Source organism: Panulirus ornatus, chromosome 5, assembly GCF_036320965.1.
Source record: "Panulirus ornatus isolate Po-2019 chromosome 5, ASM3632096v1, whole genome shotgun sequence".
In the NCBI taxonomy this organism is placed as follows: Eukaryota; Metazoa; Arthropoda; class Malacostraca; order Decapoda; family Palinuridae; genus Panulirus; species Panulirus ornatus.
In genome coordinates this window covers 1,922,980-1,950,452 of record NC_092228.1, presented here as the reverse complement: position 1 = coordinate 1,950,452, position 27,473 = coordinate 1,922,980, and the positions used below count along the sequence as shown (strand labels likewise).

The 27,473-nt window shown below is 39.8% G+C and overlaps 2 protein-coding genes across 6 annotated transcripts; one reads left to right on the top strand and one right to left on the bottom strand.

The window, feature by feature from the left end:
* Positions 1-486: 486 nt before the first annotated feature.
* Positions 487-13,134, top strand: LOC139746655 (uncharacterized). The gene is made up of 4 exons (XM_071658097.1): positions 487-573; positions 6,156-7,406; positions 10,619-10,728; positions 12,064-13,134. The coding sequence occupies exons 1-4, from the start codon at positions 568-570 to the stop codon at positions 12,221-12,223; spliced, it is 1,527 nt and encodes a 508-aa protein (XP_071514198.1). The 5' UTR covers positions 487-567; the 3' UTR covers positions 12,224-13,134.
* A 2,895-nt stretch (positions 13,135-16,029) lies between these two features.
* Positions 16,030-26,266, bottom strand: LOC139747110 (uncharacterized). 5 transcript variants are annotated; one of them, XM_071658988.1, is made up of 5 exons: positions 26,154-26,266; positions 22,524-22,652; positions 21,610-21,901; positions 19,505-19,638; positions 16,030-17,078 (listed from the first exon to the last, which is right to left on the bottom strand). In XM_071658988.1, the coding sequence occupies exons 2-5, from the start codon at positions 22,647-22,649 to the stop codon at positions 16,665-16,667; spliced, it is 966 nt and encodes a 321-aa protein (XP_071515089.1). In that variant the 5' UTR covers positions 22,650-22,652; positions 26,154-26,266; the 3' UTR covers positions 16,030-16,664. The 5 variants fall into 5 exon arrangements, with proteins under 5 accessions (XP_071515089.1, XP_071515079.1, XP_071515109.1 ...); XM_071658978.1 differs by having other exon boundaries at positions 26,138-26,265; XM_071659008.1 differs by having other exon boundaries at positions 22,613-22,652; positions 26,138-26,248.
* Positions 26,267-27,473: the final 1,207 nt, after the last annotated feature.

Here is a 27,473-nt window from a genome sequence, read left to right as displayed (position 1 = left end):
ATGTAATGAAATACCTATTATGATCATAACATGTAATATCACCCACCCCACACTGGGGTTATGGCTAAGAGCCTTTATGAACCCGGTCATCCTTTTGCGCTACCGCTCACAGGATGAGCATGGGTGCACAATAAATTTTGCCGGGTTACCGGCACGAATCAAATCCGGCGCGAAACTGGCGCTGGCCCTCCTGTGGTCGTGGGTACGGGAGAGGGAAAGGAAAGTTGTCCGTATCATCATCACCCGATGCTCTGCTGAGAGAGAGAGAGAGAGAGAGAGAGAGAGAGAGAGAGAGAGAGAGAGAGAGAGAGAGAGAGAGAGTCCTGGCAAAAAATTTCTGAGTCAAATTCAGTGCATCACCGAGATGGATTGACGACTATAATGAAGTGAGAAAGAGGGTAGGTGGGGTATGCGATCACCCGGGGTCACGTGACGCGGGCACGGGGCGACTGGCTTATATATAAACCAGGGCGGAGGCGGCACCCCGTACACTCGACCTGTGACTCCAGTGAATGGTGGTACACTGAGCTCTTCCTTAGTTCCCACTGTGGTTTTCTCCTGGTAAACATGAAGGTAAGGGTATGATACATCATCTCTGTACTACCACTGTACTACCACTTACCCCTAGCTAACAAGGCGATAGTTAAGTGATAACTACCATTACCTACCTAACAAAGTGATGGTTACGTGAAATGACTATTATCTAGCTAATTACCTTCAACAATAGTTACGTGAAAACTACCATTATCTACCCAACTAACCTAAATCATAGTTACGTGATATCTGTACGATCACTTAGGTATCTGAAGTAAGTGACAGTTACGTGAAATCTACACAATTATATCGCTAACGATCGTTAGTGGTACTTATGTCAAATCCGCGCAATTACCTGGATGATTATTGCTGGCGGTAACAGTTTTATACCCTGTGATCCAGAGTCAATTATACTGCCACTGTCAACACATGCTTAACACATCTGAAGTATGTTTCACAGTGGTGACAGAAAACGTGATCCAACTAGTCATACAAAAACGCACAAATCCACCAAAATATCAAACTCACATTTGAAAAAAAAAAATATGCTGGAAACAGATTTTGAAACAATTTGAAACATGGTAAAAAAAAAAAAAAGTTCAAATAATGCCTAAATTAGAAGTCTGGTGGGCGTGGCAAACGTGTCTGATACATGTAGCAGCCATCAGCCCCACACAATCCCCTCGTGTGATATCATGATTCTAATCCTTCTGGGATTACAACTTCGGACAGATCATTTCATACATGATCAAGGAGGAATCAGTTGTTGAATCATTATCTCAATCTAGTGAGAATGTGTAACTGCAGATAATTTTCACAAATGACGTATATGTAAATTATACGTAAACATTCAATTATGATACTATTCCATTTGATGTTGTCACTATGCAGCGACTCTGTAGATGAAATATGAAGAAAATGGAAATTAGTGAAGTACATAGCTTATCAGTCGTCGATACATTCAACTGTAAATGTACATAATCAATTCTGGAAATCGCAGAACATGTATTTGACCGGAACACTGTAACTCACAAGGGTGTCATGTGTATCAGGTTTCTGTAAAACGTACAACTACAGCAGAACTGAATTTCCTTGAAATAATGAAATTTGTAAACAAATTTACGCTATTTTTCAGAGGCAATCGTATTTACCACTGTATGGTCAATTTACATGATGTATGTAAACAGACACATGGTACTTATTCTAACCTCATTATATCATCATCATAGTTATGGAAAAACGATCAACTTTTTTTATGGTCAAACATGGAAAAAATAACATTCGTGAACCACTGTTCTTAACTTCAGTCATCAAGGCTTTCACAAATCTGAATGAAATCATTACAATATAGAGAATTTAGTGATTTTGATTCCCCACTTGATCGTCTGCAATAAATTCGATATCATATTCATAAAGAACCTACACTACAAACATAATTAGAGCCATCAGCATAAATATTCATGCAAATATATATAGTTTTACATACATACATACACATGTATGTGGGTGGGTTGGGCCATTCTTTCGTCTGTTTCCTTGCGCTACCTCGCTAACGCGGGAGACAGCGACAAAGCAAAATAATATAGTTTTAGTGATGTTTAGCACCAGGGACAACCGCTGTAATATATAACATAGGTGCTCATTAAGAAAATATATTCTAATACGAATCACAAATTTCACTTCACTGATTTAAAATATCCATATTTCTCGAGTGTATCCTGCACACACGCACGGCTGGCCACCTGGCGGGGCGGGGAACAACTAACCCATGTGGTTGGTCAGGTCACTCCTGTGGCCCAGGGCTGTGGGATGGGCGGAAAAGAAGGCGGTAAGATGTGAGGCGCGAAATAAGGGAAGTGGAAAATGAAGGATAAGGGGAGAGAGAGAGAGAGAGAGAGAGAGAGAGAGAGAGAGAGAGAGAGAGAGAGAGAGAGAGAGAGAGAGAGGAACGGATAAAAAGAAAACGGTGCGACAAAATAAGAGAAAGAAAAAGCATGAAAGTACAAGGAAATGAAAGGAAGGAAGGAACACGGGTGTTTAAGGGAGTGGAGAGATGTCGAGGAGCGTAGCGCATGACACAAGGACGAAAACAACTTACGGAAACAACACGATTTGGGGGGGGCACGAGACGATTTGGGGGGGGGGCACGAGACGATTTGGGGGGGGGCACGAGACGATTTGGGGGGGCACGAGACGATTGGGGGGGGGGGGGAGTGCGAATTGATTGAGTGGCAGAAGAAACAAATGAGAGCATGACGAGGGGAAAAACGGGAAGAGACGAAAGTGAGAGGAAGAGGAAGATAAAAAGATGAAGTGAGAGGAAGAGAAAAAGATGAAATGAGAGGAAGAGAAAAAGATGAAGTGAGAGGTAAGCATCATTTAATCGATCCGTCAATCGTTGGAATCATCAAATATTCAAATCAACGAGGAAATAAAAAGCGATCGAGACGAACAGACACAAGTTACCCCAACTATGCACTCTGTTCAAGTTAATATCAGACGTGAACACACTCTGGGAAGAACATCGATTATACCATCATGTTATCTAGTATATAACTAACTTGAAGAACAAGTCAATGGCCGACTCTATGTTGAACGACAATGATGTCATGCTGCGAAATTTTCTGCTGGTTACTTACCTAGTAACGTGTTACATAATGCACTTATTTCCTGTAACCGATGTTCGCCTGCATCATGCACATGCCTGCTGCGCGTTTTTGTGCGTCCGAGCAATCGTATCAAGTACAAGTGAAAGGATAAGTTTTTGTTAGTTAAGTTACGACTTTCGAGAAGGTGGAAAGTGTACAAGCCATGCACGGGAACCCTGGAGGTAACCAACCTATATTAATACTGAACCTGTTACCACGGCAGCTAAGGCTCAAGTTCTATATCGTAACTAAATAAATGTACTCTTTATTGCTGCTTTGATCTCTTACGTCATCTGAAGTCTCCTGGACGTTTTCACGTGGGAATGTTTACCTCAAGATTTATGTGACTGACTGAGGGAAACCAATTTTTTTTTCCGAACGTTCTTCACCAACTTCTATAAAAGTGTTAGAACTATTTACCTAAGTCACATGTTATCATGGAATATATATATATATATATATACATATATATATATATATATATATATATATATATATATATATATATATATATATATATATATATATATATATTCTTTTTTTTTTTAAACTATTCGCCATTTCCCGCGTTAGCGAGGTAGCGTTAAGAACAGAGGACTGGGCCTTTTTTGGAATATCCTCACCTGGCCCCCTCTGTTCCTTCTTTTGGAAAAAAAAAACAAAAAAAAAAACGAGAGGGGAGGATTTTCAGCCCCCCGCTCCCTCCCCTTTTAGTCGCCTTCTACGACACGCAGGGAATACGTGGGAAGTATTCTTAATCCCCTATCCCCTATATATCCCCTATATATCGTGACCTAGCGTTACTTCAGTCTAGCTACTCAAATTGCTATAACATTTTCGTATCTTAGTAACTTATAAATCCAGTTAAACTATGTAAAACCATTTCAAGTTAATATACCTCATGTTTCCACTCAGATGGTGAGCAAGATGTTTCTATCCCTGGCTGGGTCTAGAGTGACGTGGGAGGCAGTCTTGCCCGAACTGTGGTCAGCCAACAGGTTTATTCCCTGATATTCATGTGGGTGTGACCTGTACTCACAGGTCAGTCACGACCTCAACCTGAGCACGACTTGACGACCCCTGCAGGTAACAGCCTATCCTCTGACGTGACCCGTGAGGGTGGGAGGGGCTAATGAGATGGAACAGGAGGAGGATGGGTCATTACGGTGATGGGTAACTGCTCGGGTGGAAGACCGGTGATGGGTGATGTGCAGGGCAGGTGGCTGACCGCGTGGTGCGGAGGGGAGTGGAAGCTAGAAACGTGATGGGGACACACCAGTCTGTATTGTGCATCTGCTATGAACCCAACTAGCTAGAAAAACTCGCCCCCCCCCCGTTAAGGAACGTTCCTGATGAACACGTTGAACTCTTCCCTGAACATGCCCGGTAAGGGGCGTTCCTGATGAACACGTTGAACTCTTCCCTGAACACGCCACGCCTGCTCGCTGCCAGTGGTCACCCCGGGCGAACTCTTCTACGAACTCATGAGATGAAAGTTCTGGCGGAAGACTCGTGTAAGGCGGGGCGTGGCGAGAGTTGCGATGAATACTTATACTGTGAGGGTGAACGAGTGAGAGTAATGGGGGTACAGGAGTGAGAGTGGTGGGGGTACAGGAGTGAGAGTGGTGGGGGTACAGGAGTGAGAGTGGTGGGGGTACAGGAGTGAGAGTGGTGGGGGTACAGGAGTGAGAGTGGTGGGGGTACAGGAGTGAGAGTGGTGGGGTTACAGGAGTGAGAGTGGTGGGGGTACAGGAGTGAGAGTGGTGGGGGTACAGGAGTGAGAGTGGTGGGGGTACAGGAGTGAGAGTGGTGGGGGTACAGGAGTGAGAGTAATGGGGGTACAGGAGTGGGTGTGAGGGTAGCTACATGAGTATCTCTACTTCCTCCTCCACCAGCTGACTCATAACTTGCCAGTTCAATAGGAAAAAAAATCGCCAAATATAAACCAATCTCTTCAATATATAAATAACATTCTGACCTCTGAGCAATTTGGATGGTATATCATCATCATCATCACTTACCATGACGAAATATAAAAATTTCCATTTTCTTTACCGAGTGCAAGTTTTTATTTCGTCTACATTTTGTAATCAAGTTGTCAGGCCTTTGTATCTGCTGAACAATTGTCTGGATTTTTTTTTTTCAGTTTTTACTTTGCGTATTACCCCACATGAACTGGTTTTTCCTAATGCCGTCATATAATACCACCCGTGCTTATATACACACACACACACACACACACACACACGAGATGGGCACCACGGGTGACCCCCCCCCCCCCCAAAGTACTGTACAAATGAATCATGACACTGGGAAGGACACGAATGACAGGTAAACACTACTGAGGTAGGTAAACACCACTGTCAAGGCAAAGGACTCCAAAGCCCTAATGGTTTCCCTGGTGGTACGTATTGCCTCACACGGGAACTCAGTCAGGTGTAGGCGGGCGGGAGGGTCATGTGAAGCGACTGACACATGACACTACAGCCATGACACGAGCGTGACATGCCCTAACCAAAGGTTATTCTGGGTAAAAGAAATACAGTGGGAAAACAAAAGTAAATCAGGGCTCCACAGGTGTGTACACACCCCCCTTCCCCAACCCCGAAGGTTCCAGTGGGTCCAAGGGTGCGTCGCACTCCGTTGCAGTAACAGGATGGACTCCTTTTATAGGGAGAGTTTTAAGAAGACAACTCTGGTCAAGTGACGATGATTATATATATACACACACGCACACACACTTCGCTATCTCCCTCATTAGCGAGGTAGCGTTAAGAACAGAGGACTGAGCCTTTGAGGGAATATCCTTTCTGTTCCTTCTTTTGGAAAATTAAATCACCCCAGTCTGTTATACTTTAATCATCCCCTATTTCTCTTTATGTTCTTCCTATTATGTTATGATCCCTCATTTTCCTTCTTTCCATGCCCTTCATTACCACTTCATCTGCCTGACGGACAACATTACACCGGCAGGTTATCCTCATCGCAGTCCTAGCAGCTTTCGTGACGTCTGAGCGACTGCCAGTCAACCAGCCCTCCGGGCACAACATCCAGACCCCCGTCATCCCCCTCACTGTTGAGGAAATCTTCCCAGGTCCCGCGCCACAGCACCAGACCCCTGGCACTGCTCGATCCTTCCAACGGCAGTCTTCCTCCATCTCTTCTCCAAGTAACCTCGAGTCTTTCCTTGCCCCGATCTACCACCAGTTTGCCCCCGACCCTGACTCAACCTTCCAGCAGCCTCTGCCTTCCCTTGGCCATACCCAACTGCACCCTGACCTCGACCCAACCTACGCCCAGTCTAACTCTGACCCAAACTCAATCTTCCAGCGGTCTGCTTCCCCTCCTGACTCAATCTACCAACAGCCTGCTTCCCTTCCTGACTCAATCTTCCAGCAGCCTGCCACAGACTCAATCTTCCAGCAGCCTGCCACAGACTCAATCTTCCAGCAGCCTGCCACTGACTCAATTTTCCTCCATTCTTCATCTACCCCAGCCCCTGCCCCCGTCCCCACCCCTGCCCCGGCTCCTATCTCAATCTTCGAGCAGCCTTCTCCCACCACTGGATCGATCTTCAAACAGGCTGCCCCTGTCCCTGATTCGATCTACCAGCAGCCCGATCCTACCTTAGACTCAATTTTCCACCAGCCTAATCCTGCCCCTGTCCATCAGGAGTCTACTTCCGACCCAGTCTTCCAGCAGTTTACCCCCACTCCTAGTTCAATCTTCCATCAGCCCTCTCCTGCCCCTGGCTTGCCCTTCAGGCAGCCTAACCCTGCTCCAGATACAATCTTCCAGAGGCCTTCTCCTGCTTCTGGCTCAATCTTCAAGCAGTCTACTCCCGCCCCAGTCCACCAGCAGCCAACACTTGCCCCGGGTTCAATCTTTCAGCAAACTACACCCGCCCCTGGCTTGACCTTCGGCCAGGCAGCCCCTGCCCCCAACTCGATCCTCCGACGGCCTGCCTCCGACTCAATCTTCAAGCAGGCTGCTCCTGCCCCTAACTACCAGCAGCCTGCCCCAGGCTTGACTTTCAGACAGCCTAACCCTACCCTTGACACAGTCTTCCAGCAGCCTGCCTCCGACTCGATCTTCAAGCAGCCTACTACCATAGTCTATCAGCGACCTACTCCTGCACCAACCTCTCCTGTGATCTACCAGAGACCTGCCTCAGCTCCTAACCCTGTCCAGGTCCATCGACAGCCTTTTCCTCTAGAATATGAGGTGAGTCACCTATCAAGCTTAGAGTAGATGCAGCATTTCAAAGGGTAATTGGTAAATCTTTCCAACCCTCATCAATGCCTCAGCTACAAATATGGAATAAGAAACTCTACATAACAAAAAAAAAAAAAAGATTCCTGATTCGGTGTTGCTTCTCGAAACTGATCTCTGAGTTTCAGGAAGGACAGGTGAATCTCTATCCAAATCATAACCAGGTTTTATATATAATAATAGTAATAATGACAAAGTATAAAAAAAAAAAAAAAGATAATAATAATAATAATTTTTTTTTTTTTTTTTTTATACTTTGTCGCCGTCTCCCGCGTTTGCGAGGTAGCGCAAGGAAACAGACGAAAGAAATGGCCCAACCCCCCCCCCCCCATACACATGTACATACACACACGTCCACACACGCAAATATACATACCTATACATCTCAATGTACACATATATATATATACATACACAGACACATACATATATACCCATGCACACAATTCACACTGTCTGCCCCCATTCACTCCCATCGCCACCTCGCCACACATGGAATACCTTCCCCCTCCCCCCCTCATGTGTGCGAGGTAGCACTACGAAAAGACAACAAAGGCCCCATTCGTTCACACTCAGTCTCTAGCTGCCACGCAATAATACCCGAAACCACAGCTCCCTTTCCACATCCAGGCCCCACACAACTTTCCATGGTTTACCCCAGTCGCTTCACATGCCCTGATTCAATCCACTGACAGCACGTCAACCCCGGTATACCACATCGCTCCAATTCACTCTATTCCTTGCCCTCCTTTCACCCTCCTGCATGTTCAGGCCCCGATCACACAAAATCTTTTTCACTCCATCTTTCTACCTCCAATTTGGTCTCCCACTTCTCGTTCCCTCCACCTCCGACACATATATCCTCTTGGTCAATCTTTCCACACTCATTCTCTCCATGTGCCCAAACCATTTCAAAACACCCTCTTCTGCTCTCTCAACCACGCTCTTTTTATTTCCACACATCTCTCTTACCCTTACATTACTTACTCGATCAAACCACCTCACACCACACATTTTCCTCAAACATCTCATTTCCAGCACATCCACCCTTCTGCGCACAACTCTATCCATAGCCCACGCCTCGCAACCATACAACATTGTTGGAACCACTATTCCTTCAAACATACCCATTTTCGCTTTCCGAGGTAATGTTCTTGACTTCCACACATTCTTCAAGGCTCCCAGGATTTTCGCCCCCTCCCCCACCCTATGATTCACTTCCGCTTCCATGGTTCAATCCGCTGCCAAATCCACTCCCAGCTATCTAAAACACCTTACTTCCTCCAGTTTTTCTCCATTCAAACTTACCTCCCAATTGACTTGACCCTCAACCCTACTGTACCTAATAACCTTGCTCTTATTCACATTTACTCTTAACTTTCTTCTTTCACACACTTTACCAAACTCAGTAAAGCTCCGCTTCTACGAATGACATTTCTTTATCAAAAATTATAGTCCATTACAGAGCATGACTTACACCAGTGGTTTAAGATTTAGATCATGCATCATCCATCCTGCTTCTCCTTTATGGTCATCAATAGTTTTGGATTACCGTTTTTTCCTAACATTCCATATTTTCTGAAACTTCTTGATACAACCAACTTATAGATTCATGTCTAAAAACATATGGGTACGACGTTCCTTAAAGTATTCTTTAAGTCATAATAGGGGTGGTAAGTTAAACCCTGCCATAAATCTTCCAGGCAAAACTTCTGAGACAAATGACTTCACAATACAATAATACTGCATTATGTTTAGTATATTACTGAAATAATACCTTTTGACTTTTTTAGTTTTTTCCGTGAAAGAAGAGTTGAACCTTCTTAAAAGAAGCCAAAATTTTGGGTCTCTCATCACATCTTAAAACCCAGCCAGGGAATCCCCCATGGTGGACTGTACAAGCATAAGTCTGGCTCATCAGTCAGATGACACAACACACAACATGCATAGATCTAACTTGAGAAAGTATAATATAGCCATTGTCTGCTCGACACAAGCGTCTTATCCATGACCACTGTATTATCCACACATCAAACAGTTATCTGTGCTACATATATTGCTTTCCTGTAATATGTAAACCACAAAACACACGAATCTGGACCTTTTCTCACGATCTCTTCACATAAAGCTGACAACAAATGGACACACAAATGATACCTTTAATCAAATTATTTCAACTATTACAATGTTGAGAGGGGGTGGTACACTGCATTTGTCTGCAAATATTGCCTGTTGTATATTTCTCCAGTAAGAATGTAATTGTTACCATTAATCAAAGATGAGTCATTAGTGTAGACAGTGAATCACTATAGCATAGGAAAAATGACTTCCTTTCATACTTGTTTGCTATTTCTTAAATTACCGAGGTAGTGCTGGGATCAGATGAAGAAAAAGCCTCATTCATTCACATCCATTCTCTAGCTGTCATGTGTAATGACAAAAACCACAAACCCCTATCCATAACCTGGTCCCACAGACCTTTCTGTGGTTTCCCTTAGCTGCTTCAGTCCATTAACAGCACATTGCCCCACTGATCCAACTCACTGTATCCCATGCACACCATTCACCCTTCCTGCATCTTCAGGACCTGAGCACTCAAATCTTTTTCACTCCATCCTTTTTTTTTCTAAATAATAAACATATAATATTTTGAATTCATATTCTGATTAAGTTACATTACTTTTTCCAAATCTGCTCTTTGCTTAACCTATAGCTTATCTGAAACAAAATTAATTTTTTGGCTAATTGAAGTGATATGGAACTTGCAATGGCCGTCAAACTCACCACAGGTAAATGAGACTTTGCTAAGTAGGATCCCTAGTGGACAGTACCTCTACCTTTATATCACCTACTCAAGTATAAATATATAACTTGTGTGGTATAAACTGCACTGTATGACAATGGTGTGATTCAATACCATTAATATTTTCAAAGTTATGATTGAGTGAATTAATAAGGTTGTATATGTTATACTTTCATATAGATTCTTGAACTCTGAAATTACTATATCCATGAGTTATACAATTTTGATAACTTTTCTACATATCTAACATTCAAATTAGCTCTACACACGACTCCACACAGCAGATATTTTATTTCTAGCTTTCACTTGGACCTGCCTTAAAGTCCCTAAATTCTACCCAACCCTTATTATTTTTTCTCAGGGGCCAGTGCAGTATGACTTCTCCTATAGGGTTGATGAATACGACTCTGCTGGCAATAAGGTACAATTTGGCCATCAGGAGGAGCGTGCCGACGTTCAAACATCTGGCAGGTGGGTTCTTACATCACCCCTAAAAGTGGGGACTACAAGGTGAAAGATTCATTAAGTAGAATAGCAGACAAATTTCTGAATTCTGCAGTTGCACACTGCCAGGTTTATGTTCGATATTGAGCTGGTACTGTATATCCAGTCTCAGTTTTCAAGATTCAAATAAATACAGGATAGTGTTCAGTGACACTTTCCCATGGACTGTATTTTCATCGAATCTTATCTAATCAGGTTATGAACATAAAAAACTTAAATGTTATATCAAGAGGATCCACTGATTATAAGATCTCTTCTAGGTACCAATGAGGACTTTATCCTTAGTATGATCATCTGTTGTGGAGCATAAAGTGAATCAACTTCAGTTACAGGCCTCCAAGGTGTAGTTAGCATTTCTGACCATGAGTCAGCACTGTTAAGGCCAGGGTTGACCCTGGGTTTGACTCATGAGCACACTGCAGTCAGCCAACACCCAATCCAGGTGTTCGTCCTCCCCTTAGGGATGGTTGATCAATGGATACCAGGTTTAGGCAAGGTATGTGTCTGTGTGGGCCTACATACATAGGAGCAAAGATACAGTGCATATGTACAAGTTTGACAGATGGGGCAACACAAGTGTAAGACTCACTCCTCATAATACACAAATAGTATGCACATTTAAGAAATATGAATTGCAACTGTTTCTATAGTCTCTATATTTACAAACAGATAGTTATTACCTAAAAAAGACAGCCTTTGATAAAGTTCCCATTGTCTGTAATTGTGAAGTTAATTGTTCAGTGTCTTATGAGTATAGGTACACATTCAGACACTAGAACCTTGATACTGTAATGTATCTAGGAAACAGGACTTATTCTTAATCTCAGAGTCCTTTCCCTCATACATTTTCCTTAAAAGATACTTTCTATGTAATTTTTCATAAGCTGCAGCCCAGGTCATCTTCCACAAGAATTGTTCTTAAATAAAGAATAATTAGACTACTGGCATTAATACACAGCAGGAATAACTACTTAATTTGTTACTCATCACTGTTATTATGATCCTAGACTCTGTCCATGCCAGTTCCACCACCAACAACCTGAACTAAGTGCTCTTTCTGTCAACACTCTAGGATAATCCAGTTCCCTGTCCCTCATAGTTACTGACTCTCCACACTCTGCATCACTAGTTCCTCTTCCAACACTAGCCTCAGTCTCCACCAATGACCACTCTACCTAAAACATGACATCCATCTACATCATCATCTCATACTTCCACTGCTCATCCCTGTCCCATACCACCAACTCAACCCTACAATACTGATCCTCAGTTCTTCCTCTGATCTTACACTATTCCTTCCAGCTATCACGTGCTGCTGCCTGACAATCGGCTGATGAAAGTGGAATACTATGTTGATGAGACTGGCTTCCATCCAGTGTACACATATGAAGGGGAATCAGTCCATCCACAGCCTGCACCTTACCAACCCTCTCAACAGTACTCTTCCCCTGGTAAAAAGTAAGAACTATCCTTAGATGCTCCTCAGGCTCCTGCTTCATCTTACCCCAGCAACTTGCCTGGCTCAGTCGTACACCAGCAAGAGGATATAATCCCTTGGGGTCTAGCCCCAGTACGTTCAAATGATACTTAAGGGTTTACAGAACAATTAGGTTTTTACCAAACCTTGGAGAAACTATCAATTCACAATGTTCTCAAGATACTATAACTAATTGGTTGGCTAGTCATATGAAAGAAAGGTACCCTACAACCACTTGCAGATGCCAGGTATGACAAATCTACATGAAATATTCAATTGTATGGACCTGTGTTTAATGTAACAAACTGTCTTATGATTTCTTCCACATAATGCATTTTCATTTCAATAGATTACGACCTAATTTAATTAAGAGATACTTTTTTGTGCATATTCCATACACAGTATGTTAATATTTCAATAAGCTGATCTTCTAACTGTCCTAATTGTAAACTCCATATGATATCATTTCTATCTAGTGAAGCAGTAAAACTTTCCTTCTGGATCAAACCAGCGCTTGAAAACAGCCCGTGATCAAATGCAGTATAAAACTCCCTTTCAAATAATTGCTAAACTCATAAGACTATATAACCTGTTCTATATTTCTGTATACAGCTGAGAAATTTTTGCATTTCTTTTCCAGAGTTCATAGTACATTTACATATTATCATTGTTAACAAGGTGATGAACCTACCTCTCTATAATGCATTCTCATCTCTTGCTCTAGTCTGATGTCTCCTCATGGTATTTCAGTGTTTAATTTCTGTAAAAATTTACATGTGTCATGTTTTTGTGCATGCAAGTCAATCCAAATGTTACAAACAGAATGGTAGAGTATTTTAGATTCATAAGTTTTTTACATGTAATGTACATTTCATATTTTTATAATAAATGAAATGAAACTTTTCCATATTGCCCTTTCATTATCATTATACCATACTTTAACCAAAATGACAGTACATCCATCTGTACACCACAATTCAATTTTTTTTTCATCACATGCAACACTACCCTCCATAGGGTTCAAGTCCTGATATCCTAAAGCTTCTTTTACTCCATCCTTCCATCCCCTGGTCTCTCTCTTCCCCCACTTCTGACAATTTGAAGAGGTCATGTAAAACAATGGAATAGACAGGTTTAGGCATATCTTATACAGCAGCTAGAGAGTGGATGTGTGCAAATTAAGCTGTTGTTCATCTGTTCCCGATGTGACTGCACTAAAGCAGTAGCTTCAGTGTATTGCAGACTGGTAACTCAAAACACCAATCATTCTAGGTATCACATACAACACATTTCATTCACTCCTGACACCAATAAGATGGACAGAAAAGCACTGCACAAACTTAAAAGCCCTCAGAAAAGTGTATGGCACCAGATTTGGAAAAAAAAAAAAAGAGAATATCGCTCAATATCCTCTACAAACAATTCATCCACTCCATATTAAGTTATGCCTACCTTGCCTGGTCTTCCACTCTCTCAAGAGCAAATATATCAAAGATGCAAACCATACAAATCAGTGCACTCAGAAGAATCACTGGCTATGTAGCAACCACAAAAAAACAGCACCTTCAAAGAGAAACAAAGGTCTTCCTAATAAATTCCCACCTCAACACGTTCAGCACTCAATTCTGCAACAGCACTGGTCTTCTTACACCCAAAATACTATAATTAACCACCAAACCCTAAGTAGATAAGGAAAGCTTACCCATGCATCACTTCAATAACCTCTACTCAAAGATTCACCAGCCAACAAATATAACAGACAAGACACACAATCAATAATAACCCAATAAGCACTAAACAACCAACCCATAAAAAAATTAACCCACCGGACATTCATCCATCAGAAAACACAACCCCAGACGAGCATGAGTTACACTCTATCTCGCTGGAAATTACCAAACCCAACATACATCATTTCAGCATAACCCAAGGAATTCTATGCCCATTATGCAATTATCATTAAGAAAACACAAGCACTTACCACCTAATTAACCTGTACTCTATGTAAATAAATGCACACACATAACACCTTAATACCTGTGGTTCAATCTGATAAACATGGCCACCCTCCTGAGCACTGCAGGGGCCCCATAAGGATAAAATGGACTTTTGGGGCAAGAAGAAATAGTAGTTCCAACAATATTGTATGGTTGCGAGGCATGGGCAATAGATAGGGATGTACGGAGGAGGGTGGATGTGTTACAAATGAAATGTTTGAGGACAATATGTGGAGTGCGGTGGTTGGATTAAGTAACATAAAAGTAAGAGATGTGTGGAGAGAAAAAGTGTGGTTGAGGGAGCAGAAGAGGGTGTGCTGAAATGGTTTGAACATAGGGAAAGAATAAGTGAAGAAAGATTGACAAAGAGGATATGGTATATGTGTCAGAGGTAAAGGGAACATGAAGCAAAAGACCAAATTGGAGGTGGAAGGATGGAGTGAAAAAGATTTTGGGCAATCGTGACCTGAACATACAGGAGGGTGAGAGGTGTGCAAGTAATAGAGTGAATTGGAATGATTTGTTACATCTGGGTTGACGTGCTGTCAATGGACTGAACCAGGACATGTGAAGCTTCTGGGGTATACCATGGAAAGGTCTGTGAGGCCTGGATGTGGATAGGGAGCTGTGGTTTTGGTGCATTACACATGACAGACATAGAGACTGAGTGTGAACGAATGTGGTCTTTTATGTCTGTTTTCCTGGCGCTACCTCACTGAAGTAGGGGTGAGTGATGTTATTTCCGTGAGGTGGGGTAGTGACAAGAATGGATGAAGGAAAGCAAGTATGAATATGTACATGTGTATATATGTATGTGTCTGTGTATGTATATGCTGACATGTATATGTGCATGGTATGGACATTTATATTCTTATTCATCTATTATACTTTGTCGCTGTCTCCCATGTTAGCGAGGTAGTGCAAGGAAACAGACAAAAGAATGGCCTAACCCACCCACATACACATGTATATACATAAACGCCCACACACGCACATAAACATACCTAAACATTTCAATGGGGTGGCGACAGGAATGGAGGAAGGCAGCAAGTATGAATATGTACATATGTATATATGTATATATCTGTGTATGCATATGTTGAAATTTATAGGTATGTATACGTGCGTGTGTGGGCACTTATGTACATGCATGTGTATGTGGGTAGGATGGACCATTTTTCATCTGTTTCCTTGTGATACCTCGCTAACGCAGGAGACAGCGACAAAGCAAAAAAAAAAAAAAAAAAAAAAAAAAAAAAAAATACAGTGCATGAGTGGATGAGCCATTCTTCGTCTGTTTCCTGGTACTACTTCACTGATGCAGGAAATGGCGATTAAGTATAATAAAAAATATAATATAAATAATATATAAATGGTATTGGTTTGATTGAGTAGAAAGGGTAAGAGAGGTGTGGTAACAAAAAGAGTGTGGATGAGATAGCAAAAGATTAAGCTGAAATGGTTTTGACATATGGAAAGAATGTGAGGGAAGGCTGACCAAGCGGATATACATGTCAGAAGTGGAGGGAACACAGAGAAAGGAGGGACCAAATTGGAGATGGAAGGATGGCATGAAAAAGATTTTAAGCAACTAGGCGAAACACGTGCAAGGTATAGAGAGAACTGGAATGATGTGGCATACTAGGGTGAATGTGTAGTCACTGGACTAAACCATGGCATGTTATCTGGGGTAAACCATGGAAAGGTCTGTGGCACCTGGTTGTGGAATGGGAGGTATGGTTTCATTGCATTTTTTTTATGAAAGCATAGTGGATAGGATAAAGAAATGTAACATGCAAAAGGGTTTTATTGATTTCACCTAGAATAAAACAAGTCCATCTAAAACAAAGGTTCAATGAACTTTCAAATGTGGAACCTAAAAACTTCTTACTTTGATAAAAGGAACCAAAAGCACAGTACCTTAAAGTACTAATTAAAGCAATGAAGTAATTAGTAACCCCAGTTTGATTATTATAACAGCAACCTGGCTAAATCATAAAAGCTTAATTTAAAAGCAATAAACATTAAAAAAGAAAATGTACTCTAGGAAATGTCAGCATGCTATCTCAATAACATCTGTATCCTATTCAATTGTACAGCTATGAAAGTTCCATGAAAAGCAATATATAAAAATAGGCCATATGGTGATGTGCCATAATTTGCATTTATTTCATTCTTTTAGAAGACTTAGCTGGAACAGATTTGTTTCTCTTATGGAACTCCTTATCTGACATATTTTGAACTTCAGTCTCTGATTTCCATATCATAAAAGCATAGTTTAAAAGTAATAAAGAAACATTAAAAAGAAAGTGTACTCTAGGAAATGTCAGTATGCTATCTCAATAACACCTGTATCCTATTCATCTGTCCAGCTGAGAATAGTTCCAATATAAAAAATAAGCCATAGGGTAATTTGCCATAATTTGCATTTATTTCAGTTTTTTAGAAGACTTAGCTGGAACAGATCTGTTTCCCTTATGGAACTCTTTATGTGACATATTTTGTCCTTCAGTCTTTGACTTCAAAACTTTGGACGAGACAGACTTAGGTTTCTTGCTGGCAGTCTTGACACTTGGACCAGGTTTGTTTTTGGGTGGTCTACCCTGTTTACCAGGCACTTTGTTCTCCTTCCCTGAGGCCTTTTCCTCCTTAACTTCATTAGCTTTCTTTGTGGACTTTTTGAATTGCAATGTGCTACAGGCCTTTACTACACCTTCCTTTGCTGTAACATTAGTCTTCGAATCCACAACCTTTGCCAATTTTTTCTTTGACTGGTCTGACTCGCTGGCAACAGAAACATCTTTGACTTTCTTAGCAGTGGGTTTTTGATGTTTTTTGTTTACCTGGAATGATTCAGTAAATTACTATAATGTCATGTTACAGAGTTTCAAGAAACATCCATCTAGGGAGAAAATTCTCCAGTGATTCAGGAACATTGTCCCTCATTCATGTTTCTGAATTAGTTTGATTGCGTATTGTGCCATAATCAAGTTTTCATCAGTCTGCCCTCAAGTATCTTTGTTTGTCCTTCATAATGATACTCACCAACCTGCATATATTGTTTACACCTTGAAATGGAAAGGAATAATTACATCAGACCACTGATCACTGATGTAAACCCAGAGCAAGTTTTTTTTTTTTTTTTTTTGGTTGAAGGCTCCACTCACAAAAGTTCTCATCAATGCTGGAGAAAAATGTATGTATGGTATATAATATCGTCCAAAGTGCTCTTACTTGTACTTAAATACCAACCCAAGATCATTACAAAATATATTTCTATGCATTAAGAGCATTTTGAAAAACGAGTGAAAGCCTACAAAAATTGCATATCCTTAAAAGGTGACAGAGATAAAGCCATCACAGAAAACCAATTAAAGATTCTGAATGTGTTAAAACACAACTGTGGCACTGATAATGCAAAGACAAGAAAAGTAGAAGCTGGTGAGTTACAAGATATAGACTCTTTGTAGCACTTTAGGATACTGTAACCACTTCGATCTTTACTGTGGTAAAAACCAATATGAATGACTTCTACTGATTCTTTAAAACTTTATCAGGTGTACATTTTTTATATGGTATCTGTAGTACAAGTTTGGTTTACCTCTGATCAACCAGTTATGACATAATTAATTACGAATTACATGGCACCAGGACCCCTTTTCTGGGGCTCCTGCAACTTCAAGGTTATACTCCAAGTAGTAGTAGTAGGGAGATGATGGACTCCTTTGGAATATGAAGTTAATGTAACTACACCTTGCTGTCCACTGAAGTAGACACAACCTCTCTAAATGTGACTTCTCACTCATGGCATAACACACTGCAGGTGGAGTCCAGTAATAAAGGTCGTGAAATATGTACACAAGATCAGAATACTCAAACTAATGGACAAACAAATATAACGCTCTGCTTTGCAAAACAGTAAAAAACCATGCACTCAAATGAGGGAGGGGACAACAAGTAACAGGGTACCTACTTTGGGAGTCCTCTTTACAACCCTGCTCTCCCTCCCCATCCTAAGTCCCAGTGCTTATAAAGAATACCTACTCACTGCCCATTAAAAAAACAGCATCAAAGAGCATTCACTATACTTCTGCAATACCCATACAAGATGATCTCAGTAACAAAATATTTCTCAAAGTCATTCAAAATACCATAATACCAACCTATAAAAGCTACCTAAACAAAACTGATCACCCATCCAAATAACTCTCTCCCACACATTCTCTTGAAGATAACCTTGACATCATTTATCATACATCTTAGTTTTCATCCAACTAACACCAAACAGTGGGTAAACAAACTCTAACATTTAATGTACCTATAGCAAAGAAATAATCAAATTTTGGGACAATTTCAACCAATATCTTCAACAATTAATGCACTGAAAACCATCACTTATCTTTAATGCTTAACAAATCTAAATAAAATTACAGTACTAGTCATATCTCAAGACAATTTCGATCACTTCATCGTTAAATGTACCTAACAATTATATTGATAATTTCTTAGGACAATTTCAATCACTCATGATTAATATTTTCAAAGGCAGGAATCAACAGGTGGTAAACTTACTTGCTCCAATATTACGCTTTACAACTTGAATTTGTCAACAACGATTCATTCTCACTCATTAAGGTAAATCCAATCCTAAGTGACCATAAACAAAATACAAACTAAGCCTGCAATTGTTTTAATCACTATAAAGAACCACAGTCAGTACCATCCTCCCACTACTTCATGCATGTCATTCAGTGTTTTCCCAAATTCAATATATACCAGCTTTAAAACTACAGCAAAGGTCAGTCCTTTATACGTCACTTATCTAAGGCGACACACAACTCTCTCACACTATTCTTTTCATTGCATTTCAAAAGCTATAATTTTCACTATTTACATATAAACACCCAATGTTTATTGTTTTTGTTTGATTGTTTTACTTGAGCACAATCAGTACATCTGGTGAAGGTGGCACAAATATTTCCAGTCATCCTACATCCAATTGCAATAAAGTAAAAGACATGCTTTGCATGTACATAAAGCAGTTTAAGATTCTAACCAATGCAACGTAATATGCAATGCTCCTTGGTACCTTTTTTATAATGCATAAAGAATGTTTTGAACATTTATATCTTTACTTAACTTTACTTTACAAATTTACTTTATAAATTTACACCCTTTTTAATTAATACAGCACACATCTTCCACATGCACTTACACCTCAAATCCCACTGAAAACCTCACCTTAATGTTGCGAGGTCATGGTACACACCTTGAATCTGCCTTTCACCCCAAGAGACTCGCTACTGTCTTTGGCTCGTATGATGCTTCCTTCCTTAAGGCCTCGCAACATGGCTTTCTTTACAAAGATCCTCACCTTGCTCCATTCCTTCTCTGGGTGGTGAACTGGTTAGCAACAAAGGAAAGTAAAATAATTAAATATCCTACTAGAAACAATTCTAAAGCTCATGATGAGTTTAAAGATTTCTGTCTTATTCCACTAGAATCTAATATCTAATATGAAGTAAGGTTACGAGGTTCAGCACTGGGTTGGTATGCAAGTAAGGATGAATTAAGAGTCCCTGTTGGAAGTGGAGTGCTTTACATTTCTCTGAGTAGACATAGCTGCAGCTGGAATAAAGAGAAATAAAGTGGGATTGAGGGCAATGGTCCTAGTCCATTCAGAAGTGTGGGGAAATAGAGGGTATGTTTGGTATAGGAGTCCCATCAGCACTGTACAGGTGCTATATGCAAAAGAATGGAAAATTGTGACGATTTATTGGAAATTAAATACTTGTGGATGAGGTGTGAAGAGGATTGAGCATGTAATGAATGAGTGTAAGAGGTTTTCCTCATCTGCTACTGTTTTACTAACTCATGTCATCAATATTGCTCATCATAATCTCTTTTGTATTCCTATCCAGATCTGAGTACAGAGGCTAATTTCAGTCCTTGCCAAGTGATCATTTAAATCTGGAAGTTCTTTCATCCAAGTTCTAGAAATTAGTTCACCATCATGAGAGTAAGGAGCATGGAATTGGCAACAGATGAAGCTTATGCAATTCTGCAGGCATCAGACCATTAAACTATCTTTTTTAATTAATGTCAGCTACAAAAACTTTATGGTTCTTCCTTGATAAATGAAGTAAAAAAAAGAACCATTTACCATTTTCATATTTACTAGAGAATTCATATTCCATGGGAATGCAGTTGGAATCAATTCTGCTGCCATAGCTGAATCTTTTTCCTACTTTAGTTTTTTCATACTCAATAGTCATTTCCTGCATTAGTTAGGCTGTGCCAGAAAAAGAAGAAAGGCCACTTGTGATCACACCCAATCTCCAGCTATCATGTATAATTCACCAAAACTACAATTATATAATTTACTTTGTCATGTTTTTGTATATTCTAACAATATCCATTCCCTCTCAATAGTTTCACATACATCATTATAATGAGCTAGCAGTTGCGTTTGTGTGCCTTTACCAGGTACAATACCTTTTCCTTCATTTACAAGTTAATTGTCAACAAGCTAAGGTCGAGGGTGCAATAGCCTATGTAGGAGTTGGGGACAATGTCAGTTAGGGAGAAGGTGGGATTGCTTGAAAGTAGATTAATCCCAACAGGTTACACTTATTCAAACTTTGGGTCTTGAAAAATGAAGAAAGGAAGTGGGATACATTGGAAATGAACAGCCAAAGAACAATATAAAGTAGTGTGAGACAGACTGCTCATGCATGGAATGAGTGTATGACTAAAATGTGAAAGTAAGCACAGTTTCATTGATATATATCAAGAAAGTGGCAATGGGAAAAGAAGAATGGCCTCATTTGTTCACATCTAATCTCTAGCTGTAATACATAACAACCAAAAACCATAGTCCCCATTCACAACTAAGCCCCAAAGACCATTCTATGGTATACCATGACCACTTCGCACACCCTTGTTCAGCCCAGTGAAACCACATCATCCACTGTACACCACATTGCTCAAAGTCTCTCTCTTCTAAGCTCACTTTTTACCCTTCTCAATATTAAGTCCTTAAAAGCTCAAAGTCTCTCACTTCATCCTTCCATTTCCTTCAGTCTACCCCTCCCCTTCTGATACAGGTAACCTCTTGGTCAGTCACTCTTCATTCATCCTCTTAAGTCAAAACCATTTCAGCATGCCCTGGTCAAATTTCTCAATCTTACTCTGCTTCTCATCACTTGTATCTTATAGTCATTCCTTACACAATTTTTTTCAGACTTTTAATCAATAAAACCCTAACACCCATTTCAAAGTAATGAATAAAGAACTATTCATAAACAATCTATCATGGCTTCCACTAATCAACTTGCACCCAAAACATATAAAATTCTTATGTCAAAAACTTACTTATGTAATATTTTTTGATGGCCTCTAAAGACATCCCTTTCTTGTCCTCACTAGAGGAAAGGGCATCCAAGACGATATCATAGGTGGTAACTGTGGCCTTAGCTGGTTTCACAATTTTCCCCGTTTTCTTTTCTAGCTTGTCTACAGTTGCTTTTTCTTTTTTCGTCTTAGTGGTCTTCCCAACCGTGGACCCAGCTTTTACCTTAGCAGCCACTCTTTTCTGCAGCATTCTCTTTGGTTTTACTTCCTCACTCTCTTCCTCTTCATCATAAACATAATCCTCCCCGTCACTCTGATTATCAAAGAAAATTTAACACAGGGTGTAAAGTTTTACAATAACATAAAATGCTTCCTTTCAATGTAAAACTACACTTAACAAGCTTGAAACTAATATGCAGCAGCTGGTGAAAGCTAAGTGCTCAGGCAACTGTTGTGATTTTCAGTTTCTTGAGACATCAAGAATCAAGAATCTTTTTTGGTATATGCTGAAATTTATGAAAATCTATCCTAGAAGGTATACTTGTTGAATGGGTAGACACCCCAAGGGTGAACTGGCATCACCCAAAAGTTATAACACATGACCAATTACCCTGTAATTCAGCGTCTTTTGATTAAGTTACATAAACTACATAAACAAATATCGTCAGATGAATTGGAGTGGACAATAGCTACAACTACCTCTTTGTTGGCATGTTACCTATCATCCTCTCCTATCACCAGGGGCTGATATTACCTAAGGCTGTGTTCAAAGCTTATACCCATTTATCCCCACCTTTCATCAGATTAATATTATCACAGAAATGCTTTTTAATTCCCTTGAGCATCATTCTCTGTTCTAAGTCCCCACTTGTACTCCAGGTCACATCATTGCTTGATCTTACTTATAACAAAGTACAGTCTCTCCTTAAACTTGCCTCTGAGCTATCTTGTTCATCTTCTGAATCAAAGATCAGTTGAAGTTTTTCTGAATGAAAATTATCATCACCTGTGCTCCCTTTCTTACCAGCAGGCATAGTTGCATTCTTTCTACGGGGTGGCATCACCTGAAAATATGGAAATTAAAACTGCTACTACTTAAATTATTTCAATTCAGAGTTTGCCACTTCAGGTGTGTCACCTCCAAGAACTGCCCCATTTACCTCTCTGCCTCCCCTTCCTAAGTATACCAATGACCTACCCATCACTTAAAGACCATTTTGAAAATTCACCTCCTATACAGTTTCATCCATAATGAAAATACAAAGAAAATACGAGAGGGGTGGGGTATTAGCCTTCTTGACATGAAGTAGTATCAAATTCCAGAAAATGTTGGAAGATGGTGACTTCAGGCAATGTGTAGTGGGTAAAATCAATGTGGGTATGATGTGTAAAATAATACTTCAAGTTTATTCTTCATCTTCTAAAAAAAGCAATGATCCAAGACAAGTGTACATAAAAAATAAAGGAGGAAAAGTGAGAGTGCTGAGGGAAGAGATGAGGCACTCCCTTCAAGGGGATGGAAAAGTGCAGTTAATAAGGATTTTATTTACATGGAAAAAACAGGGATTACTTCGATTCCCACGGAATTCTAAGTCATGGAAATACTAACTTCCTGCATCAACATGACAAAAAGCATACAAAAACTAGGGGGAATGATATCCTATCTCTACTTAACCTTATCTTAAATGGAAGCATGGAAACAGAATATATAAAGTACAGTGCTACTATAAAAAAAGGGCATCACACAATGCTTGTTTCTTAATATATGCTGGTGGAGGTGAAAGGGATCAAAGGTGCACATAAGCCAAATAGAAAGTATAGATATTGCAACTAAATGGAAACTGATCAAGAATTTTAAAGGTACTGATTAGGAGACAGTCATGCAATAATAGTACAGACCAATGTTACAAAAGTTCTGTGAAATCTACAATGAAGAGGTCGGAACATGGGTATCCCTGATGGCTGATACAAGAGAACTGAAACAGATATATGGTTCAACAAAAAAAAGTCATGAAGAGCTTAGGAATGCACTGAGGAGGAGATATAAAAGATTCCAGCCAGCCAACACATGAAACTGAAAGGAAAACAAGTAATGAGAATTGTAAAGTGAAGAATTAGAAATTCTGAAAAGCAAGACATCCACAACTTTCCCAGAAATTCATCAGAAATCAGTAAAATTCTTTATTTTTCCAAAGTCTAGCCATGCAATTAATTAACTTTTAGATACTGACAATTTAACATTTGCATATGTTTGTCATCATTTCAGTTACTATGTGAGGAATTTATAGGTTCTGGTGATGTCTTACGTGTACTATACTATCTCCTACACTGTTTAACCCAACACTTTCCCAATATCATAACCTCTTTTACCTCAAATTCATCATAATTCAATTAAAGACAATGCTCTAAATCATGCCCCACAACTGATCTGCTCTCATAACACGACAATATTGCAGAATACAATCACTCAACATTCAGCGCTGATAATAATGCCAAGCTTTAATGGCAAATTAAATATTTGATGAAAAAATAGCTAGCCTCAATGACTAGCATATACAACAATTTTTGTCCTCTGCTGTCACAAACTCCAGATATGTCTAGTTTGGGTTCATCTGAAACTATATTAAACCATCTGTCCAGCCTTTTCATTATGGCTAATTCCCACTAAACATTTTTTTTTTTGTCTTGAATAGGTGTAGAAATCTTCACATATCAGCCCACTTGCATTTAGTAAGTCATAATAATGGCATTCTTCTGAATGTGCAAGGTACATTCATTATTTCTATAAACCCGTGTGTCATATCCTACAGAATAAAACATACATGCATGATTAACCAAAATTTACTTTTACCTTTATCAAAATCACTCCTGCCCCTCAGGTAATGTGAATGTCCCCTTACGCTACTATATTTTTGTTTTAATATTCTCAATTTTTTCCTTCAGCTCTATTTTCAGTAAGGCACCAGTTTAAACCTGTCACTAGTTCTTCCTAGAACAGGATGAGTGGTACGAACACATTTCTTCCACTGATATTTATGGCACTGTATGACTCAGAGCCTATAATCAACTTGTACTACAAACTGTTTTTCTCACCTTAGCAAGTATCAGGAACAAATGACGATGGCCTCATTTGCACATATCCACTCTACTGTCATGTTTAAGGTACTGAAACGTGAGCCTAGTTTATACAGCCAAGTCCTATAGACTATAGTTCAACTTGGCCACTTTTATACTTCTGTTTCGACCCAATGTCAGTAGGTCACTCTTCCTCCTCACCCAATACGTCAATCCAATTCGTTCTATCCCATGTATGCCTATCCTCCTCCTGAAGGTTCAGGCCCCGATACCCTAACCTGCTTCACCCCATCCTCCCACTATCTTGGGCTCTTCTTTCCCCTTCACTTAATGACATGCATATCCTGCTAGTCTTTCTCTCGTTATCTTCCCCAGATGTCCTGACTACGTCAGTTAACCCTGTTCAACTCTCAAACACACTACACTTACTGCTGTCATTCTTCACAGAAACAGCTTCAACGAATATCTCCATCATTAAAGGTGTATATATATATATATATATATATATATATATATATATATATATATATATATATATATATATATATATAACAATCTTTACCCGATAAATAAAAATGAGAGGTTAAAAGAAAAGGAGATCGTTTAAATTCGTGTGCTAAAATGTATTGCACAAACAACTACTTACAAAATATATAACTACACTAACACATCCTACATCTACTACTAACCATGGCTGTTGCAACCCAACCACATATATGGCTGCTGGCATTCAAAAACATTCTAGAAAACTAGCACAATGGCTATTCCAACAACGGCCTGATAGATGGTTATCATTCAAAAATATCCAGGATCTCCATAAACATACACCTGGCCAACTAATGGTTCAAATATGCCCACTGACAACCCCCCCCCCCCCCCCCCCTGCAGCCAACGGTCCAGGCTGCATGACCTACTCCTCCTCATACACCGTTGACCTATGACCTACTCCTCCTCATACACCGTTGACCTATGACCTACTCCTCCTCATACACCGTTGACCTATGACCTACTCCTCATACACCGTTGACCTATGACCTACTCTTCATACACCGTTGACCTATGACCTACTCCTCATACACCGTTGACCTATGACCTACTCCTCATACACCGTTGACCTATGGGATAAGAAGCCCATAATAATCAAGGATGGCCAGGAGAAAATATGGAAAGGCATTTCCTCAGCCATAAGGTTGTTCAAATCAAACAACATCGCTTTCATCCTCTTCACAACTCGATTCATCTAGGTCTTGCTCACCTATTTCTATGAGTCGTCGCAAAGCGGAATTACGTTCCAGTATCATTAACAAATTTTACCTACAAAATCTGAGATGATTACTCTTCACTCTCGAGTGCCATAGCGATCATACAAAAGCGTTTTAGCTTTAACATCAAATCCTCAACCAGACGCACACAACTTGCATGCTGCAGTTTCAATCACTTACACCATGCCATAAAGTACTGAACCACAACTTACTTGTAGAAATAATAACCTTTCAATAACACGTTAAACTTTCCTGTCGCAAAGGCGTAGAACTTCAGCAGTGACCGCCTGTAGTGATATTAAGCAACTTCCAAAGTGAAGGAAAATAGTTGCTCCAGATGGACCAATGGGAACGAGTATAATCAAATTTATAGCAAATGTGGCATGTATGGAGAACCTTGATATACAACATATAGATGGCGCTAATATCTAGAAATTACATCGGTAATTCATCCTTAGATAAGTACGTTACATACATGAATTACATCACATCATCGGTTAAGCAGTGGGATAATAATGCCCTAATTTATCAAAGATTATCACAGTGTTTAAGAGGTAATCTATTTAATGTTAAAAAATAAGAACTAACGGTCTCATTAACTGATCGTGTTTCTAAAGCATAATCTCATAAAAGAGAATACTGCTGATGAATATAATAACATTCTTGAGAATCCATTTTAGAACAGAGAATGCTCATGGTTCATTCGTTAATATGGAATTATTCAGCTAAGAAATCATAATAGAATTTCTGATAATCATACTTAATATATAGAATAAATATTATTTCCAAATGTTTCAAAGTGTAATTATGATACTGACTATGAAATTACAGCAATTTTTTCTCACTAGTCATCTCCTTAAAGTTTACCCTTAACTGGGAGTAATAGGATAATTTTCCTCATAAATCTGAACATTTATTTTCGATGGGTACAGCTTGCACGTTTACTACAAGTCTTGTGCATATAAACCACTTTCAACCATCCCTGCTTACATCTGATGTCGTAGTTTTCTCATTTTCATCATTACCGATTGTTGTGATTATGGTGCTAACAGATTATACAAGTCTACATTAAGGCTATGAATACTGTGACGTCAGGGCTTCAGCTTAATAACATCCGTTTCAGATCTGTAGCCACGACAGGAGGAGGGAGGTCGAGGTCGTGAGCATTTTTCTGGATCGACCTAGCTGCTGTTAGAGGAGGTGAGTGATGGAAGTACTACGCATGATTATGAACTATAGTGATCAGTGAATGTCCATTTTTGAAAATTTTGAAGCAATTATTCTTTATCAAATAATGTTACACATATCATTCAAGACTGATCCTTCCTCTTACACGTATCATCCAAGACTGAGCCTTCCTCTCATAGGGTTGGGAGCTTTACTTTAAGTTGTGCTCAACGACTTTAGTCAGTGTGTGAAATGCCCTTATTGGTCTCTTTTTATCATTTGAATTTGTCTTTATCTACAACTGAACTACTGATAAATGTTACACAATTTTGGGGTTTGGTTGGACCAATGGGTGGTTACATTAAAATGCCCTTGAGAATG

Bases quoted from the DNA above. Each gene is read 5' to 3' on its own strand.
- LOC139746655 (XM_071658097.1), top strand. The intron at 7,407-10,618 runs GTGAGTCACCTA...ATTTTTTCTCAG, and splicing joins CTTTTCCTCTAGAATATGAG to GGGCCAGTGCAGTATGACTT. The intron at 10,729-12,063 runs GTGGGTTCTTAC...TATTCCTTCCAG, and splicing joins GACGTTCAAACATCTGGCAG to CTATCACGTGCTGCTGCCTG.
- LOC139747110 (XM_071658988.1), bottom strand. From the start codon at position 22,649: ATGCCACCCCGTAGAAAGAATGCAACTATGCCTGCTGGTAAGAAAGGG. The intron at 21,902-22,523 runs GCAAGTTTAAGG...TTTGATAATCAG, and splicing joins ATGAACAAGATAGCTCAGAG to AGTGACGGGGAGGATTATGT. The intron at 19,639-21,609 runs GTAAGTTTTTGA...GTTGCTAACCAG, and splicing joins CATCAAAAAATATTACATAA to TTCACCACCCAGAGAAGGAA.